This window comes from Botryllus schlosseri, chromosome 13 (genome assembly GCF_051294905.1).
Source record: "Botryllus schlosseri isolate E-star chromosome 13, Bs_hap1, whole genome shotgun sequence".
Lineage (NCBI taxonomy): Eukaryota > Metazoa > Chordata > Ascidiacea > Stolidobranchia > Styelidae > Botryllus > Botryllus schlosseri.
In genome coordinates this window covers 11,649,587-11,672,331 of record NC_137248.1, presented here as the reverse complement: position 1 = coordinate 11,672,331, position 22,745 = coordinate 11,649,587, and the positions used below count along the sequence as shown (strand labels likewise).

Sequence of the window (22,745 nt, the reverse complement as noted above, 5' to 3'; positions counted from 1 at the left end):
GAACAACGTCTCTTCCGATTCTCTACTATTTTTGCTGACGATTATATCGCTGACGAGTGTTAGCCGAAAATATTCGGGTTCATTTCAATATGATATACTAATACCTGTTCAACACCAATGTCGATGGTATTCTCTCACAATAACCCTACATTAGACTTGGCACCTACTGTCCTCTCACATTTATCCTGCATTTGTTCTACATTCGCTGGTCACACAGGAACGTTGCTAATGCTTTTTCATATTCAGATCTTGGATCCAGCGAAATTTCGGCGTGGCCTGCATCAATTTCATCATTCGCTGGGACGTCCCGCTACCCAGCAGGGTAACCCGATTCGTTACCGCTGGTCTGGTCGACGACACGCTGCTATTCCGTCAGTTGTGCATCTGTCCCGTTACGAGCATACTGAAAAAGCAGGAGAGGAAACGGAAAATTGTCTACAAATCGCCGGAGGAAATAAGTAAGGCACTTGTAATGCAATTGGGTGTGAGACAAGTGTTGTTCCGAAGTTGAGTTGTGGAGCAGTTCGCGATGTTTTACATTCTTGTTATGACGTTTGACCGATAATCTGGTTAGATTGTGTTGCCATAGGGCTGGTCAAAATCGAGTGTCGGGGCAATTCGATTCCGAGTTGAGTATTAAAGGGGCACTGCACTCAAAAAATGACGTGGTCTCAAATTGAAGGGCAAAACGAAAGAAAATTTTTGGCTTCAGCTGTTTTCTTCAGAACGCCACCGTAATGGAGCAGCAATTTATTGAAATTTCCAGAAACACATCCGGCTGCAGCTGTCGCGGCTCCGGGTCATTTCTTAACCCGTTACATGGCACGATGACTTTATCGTCGCACTTGCTCGGCGCGATTAGGCAGTCACGCAGAGGACGAACCTCAGATAGTTGTCACACGATGTTATGAAGCAAATATGTCTTACACGCCAAGGTTGTGTAGATACGGCGTTCCACGGACGATGTTCAGTCAGGAGATTTTTCTCTTAATCGGGCCTAGTGTATTCTATTTCTTGAGGGCAGTAATAGATCTTGTCCTATTCTTATGTTATGTTTAAAACATTACCATCACCAATCAGTGTGCCCTCTGAACATTTCAAAATTCAGAGCGGTCATAATTGGTTTCGCATTCAGGTTGGAAAATCATAGGATGAGGGTTCGAGGGTATCGTAAAATTATGGCTTGGGAAATAGTAAGATTACAATATAATGAATATATATGTTTTAGGGTCAGCTGCGGAGTCGTGGGTTCAGGTTAGGTTTGCGTACCGTTGGATTTTTGTTAGGGATGATGAATTTTCCTACAGTACCCGAATCCTACACCAATTTTGAATGTCATGAATTTTGTCATGTTCATGGGGAACCCTGACTGGTGGTAATCGTGTTGTGGATAAGAAATTACTGTTATCCCGAAAAACGACTACAGCATAAAGTGCTTTTCAACCTGTGTGACGGTTTGCAAGTCAAGGTATTTAGTTACTCTATATTTGTTTAAGCAGGTGTTCTACGATACAAAAAAAGTTACTCTCTGTCAGCAAAAGAGGGGATCTTGAAAAATGTGTATGAAAAGACAACGAACCACTATGTGAAAGAGCTTTTTAAGGCGAATTACTGAGAATCGCACAGGCATCAACTTCCCCAGTAACATTTCAAGAAGTGTGCATCCAGTCTGCATTGCACCAGAACCAGCCCCCCCCCCCCCCCCCAAAGAGGAATTACTTTCAAAACGTCATTCTAGAACGATACTGAGATATCAATACATCTCTTATTGCACATCTTCGAGTTGTATGACATGTGCAGTGCTGCGTAGCTTACTAGCCCAATTTAATTCTTCCACTGCCTGACTGCCCCGTTGTAATACCCTGGCTATATATTCCTATTATTTATTAAAAATGCACAATCTTTAATAAATAACGAGTAAGCAAAGTAGTGATGTATCAGGCACAGCAGCCATTGGTGGAATATAGAATGCAAACAGTTCCAGGTCACTGTCTTATACAGCAACTGAACTGCTTTAGACTTATATGCAGAGCTGCAGTGTTATCAATCACAGTCCATCATCACTAGGGTACTTTTGCCTTATAGCAGTCACAATGCAGGCTGGCAAGGACCATGTGGACCATGTGGTTGATTGTTATTATTCCAGTTTTTTCTGTTCACTTTGAAATATGTTTCAAGAATGGAAGGTTGTATATGTAGGATAAAATCGTCATGTTCTGTTATGCAAGTCGACCCTCCATTCCCAGAAGCTCCATTATTTGTTGTATTTCCCAGCAGCAGACGCGATCATTCTGGCTCGGCATGCATGCACAGTTCAAGCAACTACACCATTCATTGTCAAGTGTCCGAAGTTGACTCTGGTTTTCTGACGATTCCTTTGACCAATACAATGAGATTGATAAATTGCATTCAAGCAACACAGGTACAATACTTACAGAGACATGAGTTTGTGCTTCCAGAGTTGCAACAAGAGGGGCGAATTCCTCCTCTGAATATTGTGGCTCGAATTGATACGGCAGGCTCTCACCAAATACCGTGATATCATCAAAATCTTCTACATCTGTATCTTCATCTGAAGTTAATTCAACATCAAGATCTTCTTCCATACCATTAATAATTTTAACAAATTTTACGTTATCTACGTGTCAAAGGAATTGCATGAATGAACTGACGGAGACAGAAGATTCGTTTGTGAAACTGAGAACAACAATGTTACGATAAAAATTTCCACAACAATATTGGAACTTTGATGGGAATGAAATAGTGATATTTTCGTGTTGACTATCTACACATCTGTGTCTTGAACAAGTAAACTGGACCGTATCAAGATAGTTGAAATGCCATGGGTAAATGATGCAAAATATCCTGTGTCTGTCTCTTCCGCAAGACCACTACTCCTAAGGTTGTGCACTGTGCAGTCATTAATTCATCTTGAAAATGACAGCTGTATCAATATAGCTTTGCATCAATATACAACTGTAATGGCATCTCAGTATCAGTCAACTGGCAAATACTATAGAGTCATGACAAGCTCCAGACACAAATCCTCCTGACTTAACACCGTACGTTGAGCGTCGCCTTGGTGTGCAACACATGATTCCTTCATAACATCGACTGACAACTATCTAAAGTTCGTCCTCTGCGTGACTACCTAATCGTGCCGAGCAAGTGCGCCGATGAAGTCATCGTGCCATGTAACGGGTTAAGAAATGACCCGGAGCCGCGACAGCTGCAGCCGGATGTGTTTCTGGAAATTTCAATAAATTGCTGCTCCATTACGGTGGCGTTCTGAAGAAAACAGCTGAAGCCAAAAATTTTCTTTCGTTTTGCCCTTCAATTTGAGACCGCATCATTTTTTGAGCGCAATGCCCCTTTAAGGCTGTAATGACTCGAGTCATGACTCGACTTGGACTCGAGTCATTGCGCATGACTCGAACCAAGTCATATGACTCGAGACTCAGACGGCCAAGACCGACATTTCATTGTAATTTTGAAGAATAGTTAAGTTACAACACTATTCGGATTTCGTCTATTGGTACTGGTACTTGAAAATGCGACCAGAAACTGCTAAAAGTGAGGAAAATCAGAGTATTATAAATGCGAACCATTCGATATCACCAAACAAAGCAATGAAAAGTGGGTTAAAAGGCTTAAACTGAAAGATAAGCAGTCAGCACAATGACTTGGACTCGGACTCGACCCTCTGATCGCTGACTTGGATTCGGACTTGACTTGTAGGGAATTGAAAATGACTCGACTTGACTCGGGTACAACCCTGGCATTCCAGTACCACCTATCATGATGTCATAGAAATAATAACCTGGTGACTTGAAATGTTCAAAATGATGGCAGTTACACGGCCAAAATAATTTTGTTTGTCTGTGCTATGACTATTTAGTAGCGCTTTATGAGCATTGTCAGGGTTGATTTGAGTACTACTTGGCAGAAATGTCGTTCCATAAATATTAGTATAGCCACGTACAGCATGTTTTTTGATGCTGAACTGCTGCTAGCTGAGGTTTCGCGGCTCCAACAATGGGGAAACAGTATTGAAACCACCCTGAAATTATTGTATTTGCGAAACTTGGATTGGCTTCAGTAAATTGCAAAACAACTCTTTTAGGTTAGCTGTATATGGGACTTGCATGAGTTAAATTTGCACAACTCGTATTGAAATTTGCTTATCCTAGGCGGAATCCCGGTTAACAGAGACGAAGTCCTTCCCGGCGACCGTCCCGACAACAAAATCATGCAGTACGACTCTGCAAATCTGCCGACGTCAGCCGAAAAGTACGACTCGACAATTTTCATCGAGAAAACCCATTGGTCGTATTACCAATGGCCGTCCCAGCTGAAGACGTACGCTTTGTACGACGGCAGCTACAAGTTGGATAGGACGATTGAAGAAATGCCTGACGTAGGTCGATGTCTGGATGCGTATGTACATTTAATATAGGGGCTATATCTTGTTAAGGGGGAAAAAGAGATATTCAACAAATTCATGGACCCGTCGTTTGTGAAACTCTTGTTAAAGTATCACGCGTTGGAAAATATCAAAGGTCGCGACAAGTACGACGCCAAGAGAGTTGAGTTATTCAAGGTACTGCAAAGCATCATACTTCAATAGCCCTAGCGCAAATGCATTTGACTCTCACAATGTCAAATTTATAATACATATTAGCAGTGTTGGGATCAAGTCACTACCTTTGAGTCACGAGTCATCTCGAGTCATTGCACATTTTGACTCGAGTCAAGTCAATCGATTTTGGAAGGTGACTCGAGTCAAGTCAAGTCACCCGTTATTTGGAGGTGACTCGAGTCAAGTCGAGTCAAGTCAAGTCACGAGTCAAGTCACAGTTCAAGTCAAATTGAATTTTTGAAGCTTGAGTGATGATTCAAAGTTTTGCTCGCTGCGTGAAGTACAGATTAATTGGCCATTTATCCTGAATGAAATAACGAATATAAAGTTGAATACATGTAAAGAGGTGTTGTGTCACTCACGCATACGTAGAACTGGTAATAAAATATGTGAGTAACTGTATAGCTCCATGCTACAGTCTGTTATTCTCATCCAAAATTGAAGATCGAATTCGAAGCCTCGGGAAATTGAAACAAATTGATATCGTACAATACACAACCCATCCATCTACACATCCGTGAGATTATAAACGCATAAACTATATTCATTCGATTTAAATCATACAATAGGGTTGGTACAGGTGAGCGCTGCGCAATGTAAGCACTGAGCCGTCTAAGAAACAGAGATGCGTTGCTACTAGAATTAGATTAATCTACTACTACTACACCGTAAGCTATGATCATTTCGTTTGCGGTCAATTTATTTGTGATGTAACAATGGAGGATCATTGAAACGTACAATCAGTGAATGAATGGTTATTCTCGCAAGTGGCATCGGCGTATCGCGAACAATCCGAACATACACCAGACACCGATATTTAATCGAGCCAGTTTACTTGATGACTTGAAATTGACTCGTGAATTTTGCTCCGAGTCACGAGTCAATCCACATGTCTGAAGCGCCGAGTCAAGTCAAGTCATTTTGGCAGAGTGACTCGAGTCAAGTCAAGTCATACGAAAAAGTTGACTCGAGTCATCCCAACACTGCATATTAGCAGACTTGGCACTGACAGTGTTCCATATTACCGGGTATTGCTTATGCCTTGCACTGCCACTTGATTATAACCATATCGCAATTCCATTATTTGCTGCATCTTTGAGAATCACCTCATTACAATCACCGAACTGACTAACAAAAACATTTGAAAACCACACCCTATCCTATCATTAGGTAGCCGCCATCGAATCTTATTCATGGTTATGTGTTATTAATTTATGGCAATAGCGGTGACTACTTTTTAAACTATCATTTAATGCCTCGGAAAGCTGTTGCAAGTCTTCTCAATTTTTACCAATCACAAATATAATTATATTATGTACTCTGTTATTTTGTTTCAATGTAATTTATTTCAATTTCAAGTGGGATGCCGTCATCGGGCGAAGTGCAGTGCATCAGCAATGAACGTTACGTGTGGAATATTCCACATCGATACCGAGACGAAATCTGAATTCCTTGTTCTTTCAGGGCGTGTTCCGGAATTTTGGCGACTCCATTTTGCCGCTGTTTCAAAGCGAAATAGTAGAGCTCGCGAAAGACCCGCAAGAAAGCTCGCAGAGATGCGTCGCAGAATTTGTGTCCGGCTTGGTCATCGGCTCCAAGCATTGGACTTTCGAAAAGGCGAGTTTCAACCCCCACGTCTGTGTTCTTTCGTAGTGGAGGTCTAGGATGTACAAAGGTGTCTGTGACATCGGTCGATCAAATATTTGCGTCCCTCCGCAATAATAAGTAGGGATGGTGTGAACGTGAGGTTCACGTTCGCGTTCTGTGTGTGAACCTCGGAAATTTAGAGGTTCGCGTTCACAACAGAACCTTGGTAGGTTCTGCACTGTGAACCTTTTTCATATATTGCAATTTTCACTTCATTATAACATCATTGGTTAAATTTATTGCATTTCAACTGCGGGCCACTCTATGCATGGCGTTGGCAGCATTAAAAATCAACACTAAATGAGCATGCACCTTGACAATCTCAAAATTTTTACTTGCTTTGTTACAAAAGTTTGCTCGAGTTATCCAGTTTTCCGTTTGTGAATATTTAGTGACTCTCTGCTGTGAGCTTGACCCGCAATCACACAACATCACAAGCGAAATACGTGGTCAGCGAAGGATGCTTATTCAACCAATCAATAAGATTGATATCGTTTACTGATGTAAAATATTCGAGAAGGCGTACGGGGTCAATCTTGACTTCATATCTTTACTGCATCATTAAAACCAAATCTGTGCGATTGTGGAGTTGGCTACTGTTGCATAACTTCTTAATGAGGTAATATCGGTAGTAAGTATAGAAACCCATTTTACACTCTGCTCAATATCAACGTAACAATATTCAGACACCGAAATCATTGTCCGGTCTGGCCTAGACCGATGAGCAGGCCGTGTTATTTTTGGCATTTCAGGTGCCAGATGCCAAAACTGCCAAAAATAAAAATTTGAAAATGCCAAAAATAAGCAATTTTTGGCATATGCCAAAAATAACACAGCCTGCCAAATAGTGTATTTCTTTCATGGTGTTGTGTTAACAGGACTGCGTTACAAGCAAGAAGAGCGTTTGTGAAAGGCAGGTTTCTTAATCTGGGTCCAGCCCACCCATTAGGGGTGAAAGCACAGTGAAATTGAACGGCTGACTGCATTTGGTTTACGTCATACTTTCCATTTGTCCAAAGGCAATTTTACGACCATTTTGGACCGGCTTGTTGAGCGCTAAATTTGATAATACGGGTATCAATGAGAAGCTGCCGCAGTATACTGATTATTGAAAGATAAATTATATTCTGCTCATGGAACTGGAACCCCCCAAATCAACCACGATTTGTGCATTGTGATCGAGTTGAACATTGTGACGCAACAAACTGTCTGGCTATTTCTGAGCTGGATAGTCTCGTTTTGCCAGACAGTCTTGTTGCGTCAATGTTTTTAAACAAGCTAACCTTCCCAGGACTCTTCCATGCGAGTTGGTAATATTAAAGCCACTTGAAGTGACAAAAGTCATCCGAAAATATATCGGTAGACTGAAGGACAAATGATAGTCGGGCTACTAAATAGAATGTGTTGAGAGACAACACAGGAAACTCCTGGAAAAGGATCAGGAAGAAAATTCTTTCCGCGATGAGATCGATGGCACTGGCGAAGTGATCTCTTTTCATGATGAATGGAAGCCGGTTCGGCCCTTCAAAGATTTTGAAGCTCCGTAACAATCAGCTGTTGAGCGTGTTTGTTAGGCTTTTCTTTATTTTTTTGCTTATTGGCACCGATTCCGATGGATAGGCTACTGCACATTTTGTGGTTTCGTTTGGTATTATTAACCTATGAAATCGTTAGGTTTTTTCTTCTTATTATTGTTTGTTGGCACTGATTATACGTGGATGCTGCACATTTTGTGGTGTCTTTTGACAAACTAGCCCAAATAAAGCGTTTTTGTGACTAATTCGAGGCTAAAACTATCTATTTAGAGGACGATGCCAAAACTGCCAAAAATAAAAATCGAAAAATGCCAAAAATAAGTTATTTTTGGCAGTTTTGGCATATGCCAAAAATAACACGGCCTGCCGATGAGGGATAAGCGTATATTCCCTGGTAAGTCCTCGTCGAAATTGTTGGCAAAGCGACGAAAGATATTGATTTTATGGGAGTATTATATCCTTCGATTGCCTCAGTTGATACATTTAGCGACGTTTAAAACGCCAATATGGACTTCAGAATTGTTGCATTATGTGGCCCAAGTCGTCGCTAAGTATCGTGTACATTAATATGGGCTATCACTTCATTGAAAAAAAGGGTTGGAATTAGCAATATGACGTCACGTCATGTCATGAGGTTCACGTTCGTGTTCACACAGAACCTTTTGAAAAGGTTCGCGTTCACACGAACCTGAACCTTTCAGAGGTTCACACCATCCCTAATAATAAGTGAAAAAATGATGAAGTACCGGAGCAGACAATGTGCCTAACGCATTTGAAAACCCCGTTTTCCTAGCGTTTTTGTTGTTTAGGTCGAAGCCTTGTGGAAATGGCTGCTGCCTCTGCTGGAAACGGCTCGCGACAACGTCAGCGCCGAAACGCAGAAGGACTGGTTCACCGCGTACGGTCACATCACGGTAGTTACCCCATCTGTTATCACGGCACGTTCCAATGTCCTGTTTATCGTGTGACGCTTTACACTCTTCACAGCAAAATCGCGACCCTCGAAAGCTGCATTGGTTTCTGGAATTTTTGGTGAAGGACCCGATCAACGGAAAAGGCGGATCGTATATGGATGGAGCGCGATTGTATTTACTCATGGTACGTTTCTTGTGTAATTGATGCCTTCACATCAAAAGTGTTATCAGTTTATCAACAAGAAATAGATGGTGAATGCTTAATTCCCAATGCTGGAGCCTCGAAACCTCGTTCGACCGTAATTCAACAACAAAAACATGTTATATGAGGCTACAAATATTCATTGGGCAATGATTAGCGTCATGTAGCGATCAGCCCTCAAAATCGTCGCAAAGCGCTACGAAAATGACATGGTCCAGAGTTGCGAAATCATGTTGCACTTTTCAAGTCGTTATTAGTGTTATTATGTTATAATAGGTGGTACACAAATAGTCGTCTTGACCCGAAGCTTAACGCTCTACTCTACCGGGAATCGAATCACACAGGCACTAGATTTTGCCCAGACCTACTAATAGCACCCCAAACAGGCGATTTATTGGGACTTATTTTCAGTTACCGTGAAACTGGGGGCTATTTTGCTCGGTTGTTGTGACAATTTCACGGACGAAAATGATGCGAGCATATCCTAAAACTACTTTCCAGTTTCCGCATTTGTTTTTGTTCAGGGCGGTATTCGACAGCAGGAATGGAGAGTCGCAGAGCTGATGCATCGGATACTGGCCGATGTCGAACCAAAATTAGACCACCAGTATAAGATCGTACGAGATAAATTGGGAAGGTGAATACCGTATTGGTTGTTCGTTGGTTGCTGTTGTGGTTTTGGATGGCATCCTATCATCGTTATTGGATTCATCCATCATGTTTATGAAATATTCGTAACATAGGCTATTACTTCTGGACTTTGTATATTATGCACCTGACTTAATGAGAATATTGCTTCTGTGAAGATTCCAGAGGTGGTCACTGGTCAGTAACGAAGTACTTGTATATCCAAGCAGAAAAATACTTGATTTTTACACTTAGTTTGCGTCACTTTTATGTATGCAATCGTCATAGGTATAGTATATTCATATTGGAATGAACCCAAATATTTTTGGCTGACACTCGTCGGGAGTGATCAGGACCTTGACCCTTGATTCATCCGCTGAAGATTGATGCGGAACAACCAAAGGCCACAAATTCTGCCATTGGCAAACATTTGTTGGATAATCCCGCTTGTGCGAAAAATTATCGAGACGACAGATTTCACGTCGTTGGGAGGGGCCGTTCACACTTTCATTTATGTGCCTTGGAGTCGACTTTGATCAAAATACACCAGCCAAGGGTGTGTCAACAAAAAGAGTTCATGCACCATCTAAAAATAGTACATTGAACGCTCTCGTATTCGAAATTTCATGCTGGTAACGTCATATTTTGTGATACGATTGTGAAGATACGATGTTCTTTTGAATTCTCTACTAGTTGCTGACGATTACCTTTGACGAGTGTCAGTTGGATATGTTTGAGTTTATTTCAATATGAATATACTATTCAATTATATACAGTAGTTCTGTACCTCCAAGAGGCTCTTTAGGTTTTATTGGAGAATTCGATAGGACATTGTATATCAACAAACGTATTACCAAATATGATGTCAACGGCGAATAATCGGGCTGAAAAGAGTAGAAATGTAATTCGTGTTACCTAAACTTCTACTGAAGTAGAATAGCAATGATGAATACATTGACAGCCTCTGGAAAATTCCAAAGATTCGACGTTAGGGAACTACTATTTTCGTTGGGCATAAACCCTTGGTCATCCCTGGTGCCTAGCTCATTGTGTATCACTAGAAAATACTGCTTGGCGAATAACATACTTTACTGTAATAATATTTCAGCGTACTAGCAACTATATTCCTTCCCGACTGCACTCTACTCGGAAACCACGGATTTTACGCGCCGAAGCGGGACGCGTTCATAAGGCGTGTGTTTCAACGTCTGTCTCCGTTGCTGGTCGAAGCGAATCTTCCAGTTGCGGTCCAGTCCGATACAGATACAAAAGCATCTTCTTCAGGAACTTCAGGTCAGTTTGAGTCTGCAGTGGTCAGTGAGAAAGTACTCATACTTTTCCTAGTAGGTTTTGCCTGCTAGAACTACTGAAGTGGTTACAATTTTATTTTAAGTCTAGTTGACAGTTTTTAACTGAAACTGAGGCTAAAATACTTATCTTATGCTTGCTTGGATATCACTACTTCTATTTGTACTCGAGTATAAATTTATGTTACTCTTACTTCTACATGAGTAGCGAAGATGACAATTTTGACTACCTCTGGTTTGAGTGCTCGAGTCCTTGAAATCGAATCGGCCGTCGGTGAAAATTGCTATACATTTAGCGATTCCGAATTTCGGGGCGTCACATGAGCTTTTAACGTCTCTTTCTTCGGCCGAAGACTTGGACTTGGAGATGGAGGTCGACATACCTCAAAATGTTATGATCAACCTACAGCACGGTCTTCAGAAGATTCTGTCGGATTCGTCGTTTGCCCATGAAGGTCGGTGCTACGTCGGCGGCGAGATTTTTTCGTGAATTATTGACGGGCCTTTTTTCTGTCGTAACAACTATGTTTGAGCTCGATGTTTCAAGTAGTCATATCGGAAGGAGTATGTATCAAAATATTATGGTTCGAGTAATGGTAGGGGATTACTTTATGTATGGCACTGATATTGTTGTCTTGATACTTTTTCCCGCCGTTGAAGACTTGAAACCATGGCATCCACATCATTCAGAACGAAGCTAGTCAAGTCAATAGAAATAATAACATTTCCGGGAAGACTTGAATTGATCGACGCTCAGCATTGTGTCTAAGCTAGATATATTTGGTCTGGTCGAAAAATACCCAATAATCATGTATTCGGTGTATAATTGACAGTGTTTTTAGTAGTCGCGTAAAATCTACAAATTTGAGCTCCTAATATCTCACACGGTCATGTGACGCGGTGACAATTGGCACACTGACACCTTATAATTAGGGCAAGTTTTTGCAACTTTTGCAACTTTTTTTTACAGCTTCCGGCAGCTTCCTAAATACTCGTAAGATATGTAGAATGCTGTTTTAAGCTGTTTGAAGGAATCTTATAGTGCAACTTTTTGCAACTTTTGTCCATTTTTTCCATGCAACTTTTTGCAACTCAATTTTGGTGAAATACACCGCCAAATTCGATTGAAACACCGTAAATCAGCACCGAAGTAACGCTTTTACGAGTATTTCGGTAGCTGAGCCGGAAAATTGACCTTTTTTTTTAGTCAACCGAGCAAAATGAGGTCAAAATGCAGCTTCTGCAACTTTTCAACTTTTTTCAAAAATAAATGCAACTTTCCACGGATCGTAAATCAGCACCGAAGTAACGCTTTTACGGGTATTTCGGTAGCTGAGCCGGAAAATTGACCTTTTATTTTTAGTCAACCGAGCAAAATGTGGTCAAAATGCAACTTCTGCAACTTTTCAACTTTTTTCAAAAATAAATGCAACTTTGCACGGATTTAACTGCAACAAAAACTTGCCCTACTTATGATACGAAACATTTTCTACCCCGTAACACATTTCTCTGTTTCAACGCAATTTATCGGGTCACTTTCACCTTTTAGAGCTACACTCTCGCCATTGGTCTCGCGGTGTTACTTCAAGTGCCAATGGCGTATTTTTTTTATCAGACAAAAAAACAGCAATGAAAGAGTTCTTGAACAACCAACTCATGTCGTCGGATGAAAGTGTTGGTATTGCACCGACAAGAAACCCTGCCCACAGCAAGAGGCTTCAAAATTCTAACGCAAAGACAGGTCAGGCACATCTTCTGTTTTGTTTATATACTCGGATACTAAAACCTGCCTGTTTTCAGATGTGGAAGACATGGATTCAGAAGACTCCATTTCTGCGGTCGATAAGGAAAGGAATTCGGCGATTCGTTTGTTGAAAACGCTGATGAAGTTCATCATATCCGGCCAAAGAAGCAGCTTCCAACCCAACATTCCTTGCGTTTGGAAACTGCTACCTCTAATATGCAAGGTTATCTGGAAACGGTGCCCGGTTAAATCTAAAAGCGAAATGTACAGGGTCACTAGTGTGCAGGGTGTGAATGTCACATAGAACGTCGTAACCCTGATATTTTTGAAACTGTTTTTGCAGAAGGGCAGCCAAAAGTACAGGAGCTTGAGTAGTGGTGGTATTAATGACCTCTAGAGCAAAAGGAGCTGCTAATTCATGATAAGACAAGAGCTCCCTAACTAGATATAAATTTGATAATCCTGGTTATCGCGATATAGGGTCGACAGTGATGATAACAGCGATGTAAAGTCAATCTAATGCTTCTTGATACGTGGTAAATTCTGAGAAGTAGAAATTACTTAAGTAGTCTAAAAATGCAATCACTTGAGCAAGTAGTCGAAATATACTCGAGTGCTCAAAAAAGTAGAAACATTTTGTTACTGGGCACCTCTACTCGTACTCGAGACGTATTTGTGAATTTAGCATCCGGAAATTTGCTTTGTGCGTCGTTTGAAAAATCGAATGATTTGACTTTCACAGTTTTCTGTAGCAAATTTTCATTGGTTGTTTGTGTCTCAAGATGTCTCCCGTCGACACACAAGGCCCGGACGAAGAGCTTCATCACGATACGCAACGATCACTTTCGTGCCTGGCGCAGAGCTACTGCCCGCCCGAGCAACTCGTTCTTGCAATGGAAACCGTGCAGGAGGTACTTTGCGGGGCGCTTCCTTTGACTGGGACGGTGTAGAGACCCTTCACTGTCGTTTTGTTCTTCAGATTTCGGGCTTGTCGTCGTGGCACGCGCGTTACACAGTGTTGAAATTTTTGCAAATCTTCATTTACAACAACCTGTTCACTCTGAAGGAGCGCCCGCGATGCGTCACGGTTTTGAGAGATGTTATTTTGAAGCTGATCGCGGATGAACAGCTGGAGGTAGGGCTGCGGGAATTAGATTCAATGCTTCGATTTTCCTCATGAGTAGGGCGATTTTTTTTACCTAAAAAACGCAAGATTTTGACCTAAAAAATCAAAATTTTGACATTTTTTTACCTTAAAAAAATCCGACTAACGTATGCAAATTAGGTGTTTTCCCACGAAATGTAGGAATTGTACTACTTATCTTCATCTCTGGTTGGAACTGTCTGTCCTTACGAAGTAGTTTGGCCTGAAATACTTTTTTGACTCGAAAACTGACAAATTTTACATGAAAAAACTTCATTTAAATGAAATCTGGCCGTATGAAGAATTCCAGTAGTTACATCACATATTATGGTAGAAATGATCAAAAATTTTTGTAGTACAACGAAAGATACTTCCCTACATTCTCTGGTAGAATGTGTCTGTCCCTACTAAGTAGCTTGCCAAGAATGGAGAAAGTACGTTCAACAGCAGCAGTTGTTGGCTGGCAACACTGAAGTTGTGCCTACACTGCTGGTGACAAACCGTGTTGCTTCATTCCGACAATGGTGTCGACATCACAATTTTTCATCATGTGCTTCTCGATATAAGAACTATGGAATACCCACGCAAGTCTTGCTTCAGTTAGGATATTGCGGTACGTTGAGCATAACACCTTGTCAACCTATTTGTTTCATTTGAATGTTTATGATTCACAATGAGCAGAGAATAGGCCTTCTACAACGGCAGGCCTATTAAGTAGGCTACAAGCTGTAAAATGTCAAATGATAAGTTCACTGACAGTGCAAAATCTACGATACAAACGAAATGTGGGGTTGCAAAAAAATTTTGGCTTTGTAAAGAATTTTGACTTTTTTTACCTAAAGCTACAATTTTTACTAAATTTTTACTTTTTTTGACATGTAAAAAAAATCGCTGTACTCATGAGAAATGCAGTAATGGAGTAAGTTTTGCCTACTTCCGCTACTCACTTAGTGGTTTTATTTAGACTGCCCCCACTTCCACTTCTACAATTTCACTGTCTACAATTTGGAATTGTAAAGTGATATGTTTGTGTCAGTGAAATTGTCATAAGAGTCGTGTAAAATAGCCCCTTTATCTCAGTCTGAATGTATAATCGAAGATTGCGCCTATTTGTAGTGACATCTGTCATCTCGTGTTGTAGGTAGTAGGTACATCCTGAAATTTCGAAAATATACCACCTCCGATTAACAGGTAAAATTTTGCAATCCGTCTTCCAAATTCAGTTTCTGAGTTGACTTACTTGAGTAGTTTTCGCAGCACTCATTTTCTACTTCCGTTGACATTGTCTTGTAGATTGCTACTTCTACTTGACTATTAAGGCTGATTTACTTCTACCACCTCTAGAGACTGGGCATGGATTCGGCCAAGTTTTTCAGTTCGATTTTATCGTTTTCAAAGGTTCGTGAAATGGCGACAAAAACTCTAGGCGGGCTCCTGCAGTGCGGATTTTTGAAAATCGACGAGAATTTGACACAGTTTATCGATTGCAATCGCAAAATTCGTGTTAAGCAGAAGAAAAGAGAGAAGCCGCAAGAAATGGGAAAAGCAGAGTATCAAAAAAGTATTACGAATCATGTTTTGTATATGTTTATTGATTATAAATTCGGATTCAAATTTCCAGTCTATTCCTTTACTCATAAATTGATATATTTTCACTAGAACTTCGCAGCCGGCACTCGGGCGTATTGGCGTTAAGCGCTTGCATTTTATCAAACTCCTACTCAATCCCGGATTATCTTCCTGATCTACTCATGGATCTGAGCAATCATCTTCACGACCCGCAACCAATCGAAGTAAGTTAAATCGATACCTGTTCTCTTCCCAGTCTTTTATAACGGCTGCGATAACACAATCTTACAGAGCACTGTCAAAAAGACCTTTTCTGAATTCCGACGCACGCACCACGATTCATGGCATCTGGACAAGTTGAAGTTCACCGATGACCAACTTTGTATTCTCACGGATCTATTGGTATCGCCGTGTTATTACGCCTGAAGTCGGTTCTGTTGCGTTTGTGTATGTATGCTTTGGGGATTTGTCGTGGGTGCGTTTTATAAGAATCAGTGCTATCTCGGATTTCTTTCATTTTGCTTCATTTTCTCTGTCTCGTCTGTTTCCTCTCAAGTCGCGTATTTTTCTTGAATGGATTTTTAAGATTATGGAATAAAGTCAATTCATTAATTTTACAGTTTAAGATTTTATTGCTTTATGTGCAGTGTGCACCTTTTCATTGGAAGTGAGTGATCAAGCTATTATTGGAGTGGTCGTTTTGTTGTATAAAAAGGAAGGAATTCAGTTTTATTGTCGTCCGCACCATTCAGGTGCTATGCCGATAGACGTGACGGAATTGCTTTTAGGTTATCGTGTCTGCTTCGCCATGTCTCCTCTCCAGTCTCCACGCTACCCCAGAGTTTCAGCGTCTGTATGACCCGGCGGGAAAATGTACAGAATTGTGCGAGAAATGGAAAATTAATGAAGCGATGTAGGTAGTTATATATCCTTCATAATTGCATATTCTTATACAGTCGTACGTGCCGATTTGTATGTATAAGAGACAGGTGGGTGCGTCATTTCAAAGACTAATTCAAGTCATTTCGGCACCTTTGTATCTTAACGTTGTGTAGCAGTGGTTCTGAACCGCCGGAAAGTTGGGAACGTATTTTTCTGCATAGTGTCGTCAAGAGAGCACATTCTGTATTTTGGACGTATGTCATAATGGTTCAAGTGTTGTCGCAACTCGTTTCGGGCAAGTTATATGTGGAAGCTATGGAGACTTGTAATCGAACTTTCTGTCACTTGGTAGTATAATAGAAACTATAAAGGAAAGGACTTGGTTTATTTTTGTCCTTGATATTTTGCGGCAACACACCGACTCATGATATACATAGTTTATATACACACGATCTGTGCATATGCATACCATTAGTACATAGCAAACAGAAAAGCCGCATTTCTTTCAAACGGTACCGAATATTTGAAATCAAGTTAGTGATATTTAACAGGACTTCGCCTTGCACAAACTTCAATAAAACCATAGCCTTTATAAAGGCTATGATAAAACCACAGACAAATATCTTGTATCAAAAAGACAGCAATAAATGAAGTTTCCAATTTTACATTGAGTTGCATTGTAATCGAATTTAGGGTTGATTTTAATTTTTGAAGGTTCACTGGTCCGCAATATTTATTTTGAAGTTGAGAAGTTTTGCCGGTCCGCGAGGTCAAAAAGGTTGAGAACCACCGTTGTAATCTAAGGTTGTACAGTGTACACTCATGTACAGCACTCTTGTTATGTATTGATCTGATGAAATTATTAATAATACTGTTACTGGGATGCTTAACGCAGTTATTGCAATATCACGCAGCAACGTATGGAAATTTTCCGCGATGAGCATTTAGACACGGACGGCAGAGAGGTTCAATTTCTTCACGAATTTCCACAATGGTGTTTTGTCATAGTTGAGTGATTTTGGCGTTCAATAAAGCTCAATGATATAGCTTTCGCGACATATCAATAAATTTGTCTGCTCACGTGTAAAGATTTTGTTTGTTTTCTGGCCGGTGTTTTGGCTGTTCTTGAGAACGATATTGAGTCTGTTCGATCGTTGACTCGTGGAAAATAGTTTTAGATCCCGTTATTCATAGCTATGAAACTGGAAGGATCATGCTGTTTGTACAGTAATGCGCTACAATATAGCATTCATTTTTGATCGCTTAAGTCTCTTTGTTTTCAGCCATTTGGTATTGTCCAATGTCCATCGTTATCTTTTGCATGAAATATATATTGCTAATGTCATGTGTTTAACAACCTTTACAGTTGTGTCACGCCTATGCATACGAAAATACAGCATAAGTTGAAGTCAATAATTGATTGTTTTTGTTGAATGGATCAATTGATATTATAGTCCTGTGGTTTCCGTTCAATTTTTCTTGAATCGCTCTCATTGAATTTTGCTGAATTCGACTATTTAGTTGAACACTGCAAGCGATATGTTTTTCCAATACTCCTAATTTAGTGTGATCTTTGATGTGTTTGGACCCCTGTATGGAATTGGTGTCCTATGCAGGCTATGCTGAGTATGCTCAAGCTCATTGCTCACACTCAGGGACGTATTTAGGGGGGGGGGTAATGGGTGTCCGGTACCCCCCCCCGTTTCCAAGCTCGAATGTACCCCTTCCTAAATCTATTTCTATTGATCTAATATTTCTTATGGATAATCCCCGTATTGCCGCGCGGCATCATCACGCCATCGATTGAGCAAACAATGCAGTGAGGTGATGCTTTTTTCTCGTATTGTTCTCTCGTCTACGGAAGCCCGAGAAGCGCATCGTCACATGGCTCTCTCGTCTCATCTGAACGCTATTATCAAGTTACAATAACACTCGCAATGGACGCCATGAAATTTCGATACTGCGCGAGTTTATTATCAACAAACGTTTAGAACAAGCGTGCTAGGCTTGTATCATTAGAGATAGCAGATCCCTACAGTACCAAAACAGATTGTACCAATCAAATGTCCTATATGGAATCTATCATGTATTGATCAAATTTGCGATGCTTTAGTTCGGTTGCTGTCCTGTTTTAACGCGCTTGGCCAGTAGTAAAAACATTGGAGGCTAGGCCGCTCCATGATTTGCGGCGCGTTATAGTTCTACATCAATGTGCAACGTAATGTTGTAATAACGCGAAGCTATAGTCTTTGTCTCGACAATTCGCAATTGTCACTTTTGAACCGCAAACGCATTTAGGAATGCATTTTGAATGCGAGCCTAAGCCTGCGCCGGGCCACTGTTATTCACGTGATGCAATCGCACAAGCTCAATCGTTAATTGGTCTTTAATATCTCCACACACCAAAATATTGGCAGGCAGTAGATATCATATTGATTTAGAACGAAATTATTCCAGATCATGTGCAAAAACAGGCTGAACAATTGATACAAACGAAAACATTCATTTGCGTATCTTCACTGTTCGAGTGTTCGTATATGAGCGCAAAATGGAGAGATCTCCCGATGTGCTGTAATATGATCTGCGCGCACTTTCGTGATAACATCCTCGCTTTGGTAATTAAGGTCAAGATACCTCGCAGTCTCTCTTTATACTGTTATCTTCGCTTACGGGTTACAATGTTATGTTTAGTTGTACTTAGTTTAGTATATGCGAAAGAGGCAGTCACAAAAACAAGTAAGATTATCTGACCGTGGTAATATCTGCATTTCTGCATACATTTAAGCTGATCAATCGGTTAGAACTAGGAAAACACTCTCCTTTTAAAACACCCCCCTATTCTAAAGGTACCCCCCCTTTTTTTTCGGCTAGATACGCCCCTGCTCACACTATGTTGATTATTTTATTTATTGAATTACTTTAACTTGGAAAATCATCGCTGCTGTGCTCACATGTTTTATTAGGCAAAACGTACCGAGATTCCAGTTGGGTAGTTTAGTGAGGAATATCCAGAAATATACACTGCTCGCGAGTACTATCATGCTTTGTTTCTGTTCGTTGACTTCGACATTATATGCATAATGACGAGTTTGAGTTGCGTCAGTTGTCCAATAATTATAATAATCAATGGTTTAATGCTTAACCAGTAAGAAATTAGTGTCCGTTATATGAGAAATGTATCTGTCAGCGGTGCGTGGTCGGTCCTCTGTAAAACTTACCTGTTGATAGCAAAGCTGGATTGGCCTGTTTTAGTGTTCACTGGGTTACAGCAATAATCCTATATATTTTATTTGGGAATTTGGTCCTGTCAAGTGGGTGGGGTGTTAGGGTTGGAGTTTAGGGTTTGGAGGTAGGTTCAGTAGGAATACGGTATTCTTTGTGTGCTGACTGACCTTAATTTGCATGCGATCACACCAACCTTCATCGCCGAGTGTGCAATATTGCTTCGTCATCCTTAATTGATTGCGAAAAGATTTTAAAATTTTCGAGAAAGTTGCGATCATGATCAATGCAATAAATATATTTTATTGGTCTGTTGGGATTAGGATATGGGCCGCTCATTGCTCTGCTTTCTCTAAATGCATTTAAAAAAAAATCTATGCAGAAAATATTATCACCAACCATTGGTCAATGGTCATGTATTGCAGCGACCCTGCCACGTTTGGAATGGACTGAATGGAATGGAAAATTATCATTATTGGTTTACAGAAAAAACTACAAAAAATAAATAACTATGGTTGATGTTGCTCATACCAATGGATATACCTCGGTTCCATTTTTAATCGGTGTCACCGGCGGCACGTCTGCCGGTAAGACATCTGTGTGTCAAAAAATCATTGAATCGCTGAAAGAAACGTCTGGTAAAGTCGCTCTCATCAGCCAGGACGACTTCTACAAAGAGCTGTCTAGCGAAGAATTGAAGCTGGCCAACAACGCGCAGTACAATTTCGATCATCCCGATGCTTTTGACATGGAGCTGTTGTGCCAAACCCTCTCGGATATCGCGTCTGGTAGACCGGTCCGAATTCCGAAATACGATTTCAAGACGCACAGCAGAATGAAAAACGAGTGGACGGAATTGGGACGTTGCGACGTCATTCTATTCGAAGGGATCCTATCGTTTTACCACACAGAAATACGGGACATATTCAACATGAAGCTATTCGTGGATTGTGACGCCGACACCAGACTGTCACGCAGAGTATCCAGGGATATTACAGACCGGGGACGCGATTTGGAGTCTGTGCTTCATCAGTACACCACTTTTGTGAAACCCGCATTCGAGGAATTCTGCCAGCCCACCAAAAAGTATGCAGACGTTATCATACCCAGAGGACATGAGAATACCGTGGCTATCAACCTAATCGTGCAGCATATCCGGGATATACTGACTGGCCAGATCCGACGCCGTCATAATGGTGTGATGAATGGTGGTGATCACCACATTGTCCCTCATTTGAACGGGTTCGCAACTGCCAGGCCTCATTGAATACATGGCGAAAAAGTGTCTCTTCTGCGTTATGGCTCGCTTTTCACATATAATTTCATGGGTGATTACGTCGTGTGGAGCGCTGGAAAAGCTCGTTGGTCTTACTGGGTTGTGGCCAATACCGTTTTTTCGGCTTCCTGTTGAACAAAAGCATTCGTATTACTCACGGGCTAACTGCTTAGATTAACTGTTCTGGCAAAAATCTACACTCTAGGATTGAATCGTGTACACGAAGCACCATATCGATTCAACAGTGGCTCTCCTGGTACTTGAGAATATGTTTATATTGAGGTGAGAGCAATTGTTAATGCTAATCGCCCTTGTTCTATACTGCCAAAGACACAGTCTAGCCCGACAATTCCGTATTTTGCCCTCATTTTAACTTTGTTAAGGAATTGTTGATTTCTTAAATATTGGTGGAAAGTGTCGGCAGTTTTGCTGTCCTGAAGCCTGTCATGGTGAAAATTGTATAAACTTGTGCATGTAGCGCTTATATACTTGCTGTGACACTCACGAAGGTACTGTATGTATAGTTAATTTTTTAATGATTGGGTGCACTTGTAGAATGCTTGCTGCTGGTTGGGTAATTGTGCCTCCAAATGATAGAAGACGATATTGAGTTGATCTTGTGTTGCACTATAAGCTTTCAAGTCGTGCTAAAGCAACTAAATTCCCGTATGCGCCGGTTCAACTTCTTACGCTACGCATTCAATTGCTTTTTTATTTCTGCCTCTCATGTCCTTTTAGTATTCTCACTTTCAGCAATATATGTAATATTTCTAAGCGACAGTGATTTACGGTGTAAACTCAAATTGGTACCTCATAGAATTAACTTGATCCATAATGTGGGTAAGGCTTAACTATTTCCTTCATACTAGTACCAACTGAAAACTAGTTCCAATCTTGCACGGCCGCTCTGAAAAATCTGACGCAGGCCAAAATATCTTGCACAACAGATAAATTTCTAGTGGGCTCCTACCAATTCTATCTACAACGTCGTTGCTGTGTTGTGTAATAATATGATTGTGACTCAACTGTTCATTGAATAATCCTGCCCATGTGTCCGTTCACATTAATTTGAACAATCTGTGGAATTTGTATAACTTTGTAATATACATTTCAATGCGAAGGGGCTGTTGTTTTTGATTCTGCAGAAATGCAGGTAGTGCAAAATCAGGAAAAGTCGTGTGACTTGATAGCAATCAACTACTGTACAGATTCATGGTGACGAAGACATCTTCCTGTTACAGTGTCTTTTGGTTTATGAAAATGTATAGTGGAATTTGTGACAAAAACTATGAATACCAATTCCTCTGCATTCCTTATTACAACTTGTTAAAGATTTGTAAGACAGAATGGTGTTTGACAATTCACCTCCATTTATGACAACGTAGATCCCTGGAGTCGGTCCATTCTTTGTGTAGGCTAAATGAATACTCCAAAGTGCTGCTTTGTTACTATACTAAAACATTCGTAATATCCTTCAATAGTTACATTGTATAAAAGACGGTAATAATAGTATGTGAAAACCTGTGAATTTTTCCAGTATTTACTATGTAACTAATATCAGTAAGTCATCTTGAGTGGATTCCAAATCATAGTCTATGCAGGGTCTTCCCTTCGCTGTTATTGAGAAAAGTCATAATGAGACTTGTCTTGATGTATCAGTACCTTTGCAATGCCTCTATGATAAAGTATCCATATAATCAGTATCAGTACTGAAACGCAAATTTTTCGTTGTGTTAGTATCAAACTTGCCTTTGTTTCCACGTGTTATGATGCATTGACTGCTGGAATTTTTGCTGACGTTATGTATGTTAATCCATTGTAATTCCTGTGTTTAATTACAGCGTTACTTTTTATGCGTACAAATATTTTTCTGAGCTATTTTGTTGCATAATGCTAGTGGTTTGTTATGTGATATTAAATCTGTATTGGTATTGCCAAAATATCTGAAAACTTTGTTACTGAATTATATGACAATAATACTGGCATATTTCTCTAATGAGGCTGCTTGTTTTTCTACAGAAATTTATGTAGAATCTG

General features: G+C 40.5%; 2 protein-coding genes across 3 annotated transcripts in view; both read left to right on the top strand.

Annotated features, from left to right (window-relative positions):
• The window catches only part of LOC145454448 (proteasome activator complex subunit 4-like), a 37,975-nt gene extending 22,030 nt beyond the window's left edge, over nt 1-15,945 (top strand). For both annotated transcript variants that reach the window (XM_080332438.1, XM_080332439.1), the window contains 16 exons: nt 247-458; nt 4,191-4,417; nt 4,475-4,600; nt 6,104-6,256; nt 8,631-8,735; nt 8,809-8,919; nt 9,462-9,574; nt 10,673-10,857; nt 11,168-11,326; nt 12,487-12,612; nt 12,672-12,838; nt 13,398-13,526; nt 13,595-13,750; nt 15,158-15,320; nt 15,419-15,552; nt 15,620-15,945. In XM_080332438.1, the coding sequence (XP_080188564.1) occupies nt 247-458; nt 4,191-4,417; nt 4,475-4,600; nt 6,104-6,256; nt 8,631-8,735; nt 8,809-8,919; nt 9,462-9,574; nt 10,673-10,857; nt 11,168-11,326; nt 12,487-12,612; nt 12,672-12,838; nt 13,398-13,526; nt 13,595-13,750; nt 15,158-15,320; nt 15,419-15,552; nt 15,620-15,754 (2,401 nt within the window). In that variant the 3' untranslated portion in view covers nt 15,755-15,945. The remainder of the gene's footprint in view (nt 1-246; nt 459-4,190; nt 4,418-4,474; nt 4,601-6,103; nt 6,257-8,630; nt 8,736-8,808; nt 8,920-9,461; nt 9,575-10,672; nt 10,858-11,167; nt 11,327-12,486; nt 12,613-12,671; nt 12,839-13,397; nt 13,527-13,594; nt 13,751-15,157; nt 15,321-15,418; nt 15,553-15,619) is intronic.
• A 3,188-nt stretch (nt 15,946-19,133) lies between these two features.
• LOC145454482 (uridine-cytidine kinase 2-B-like) lies at nt 19,134-22,730 on the top strand. The gene has a single exon (XM_080332479.1). It carries the CDS (start codon nt 19,944-19,946, stop codon nt 20,697-20,699), a length of 756 nt encoding a protein of 251 aa, XP_080188605.1. The 5' UTR covers nt 19,134-19,943; the 3' UTR covers nt 20,700-22,730.
• Nucleotides 22,731-22,745: the final 15 nt, after the last annotated feature.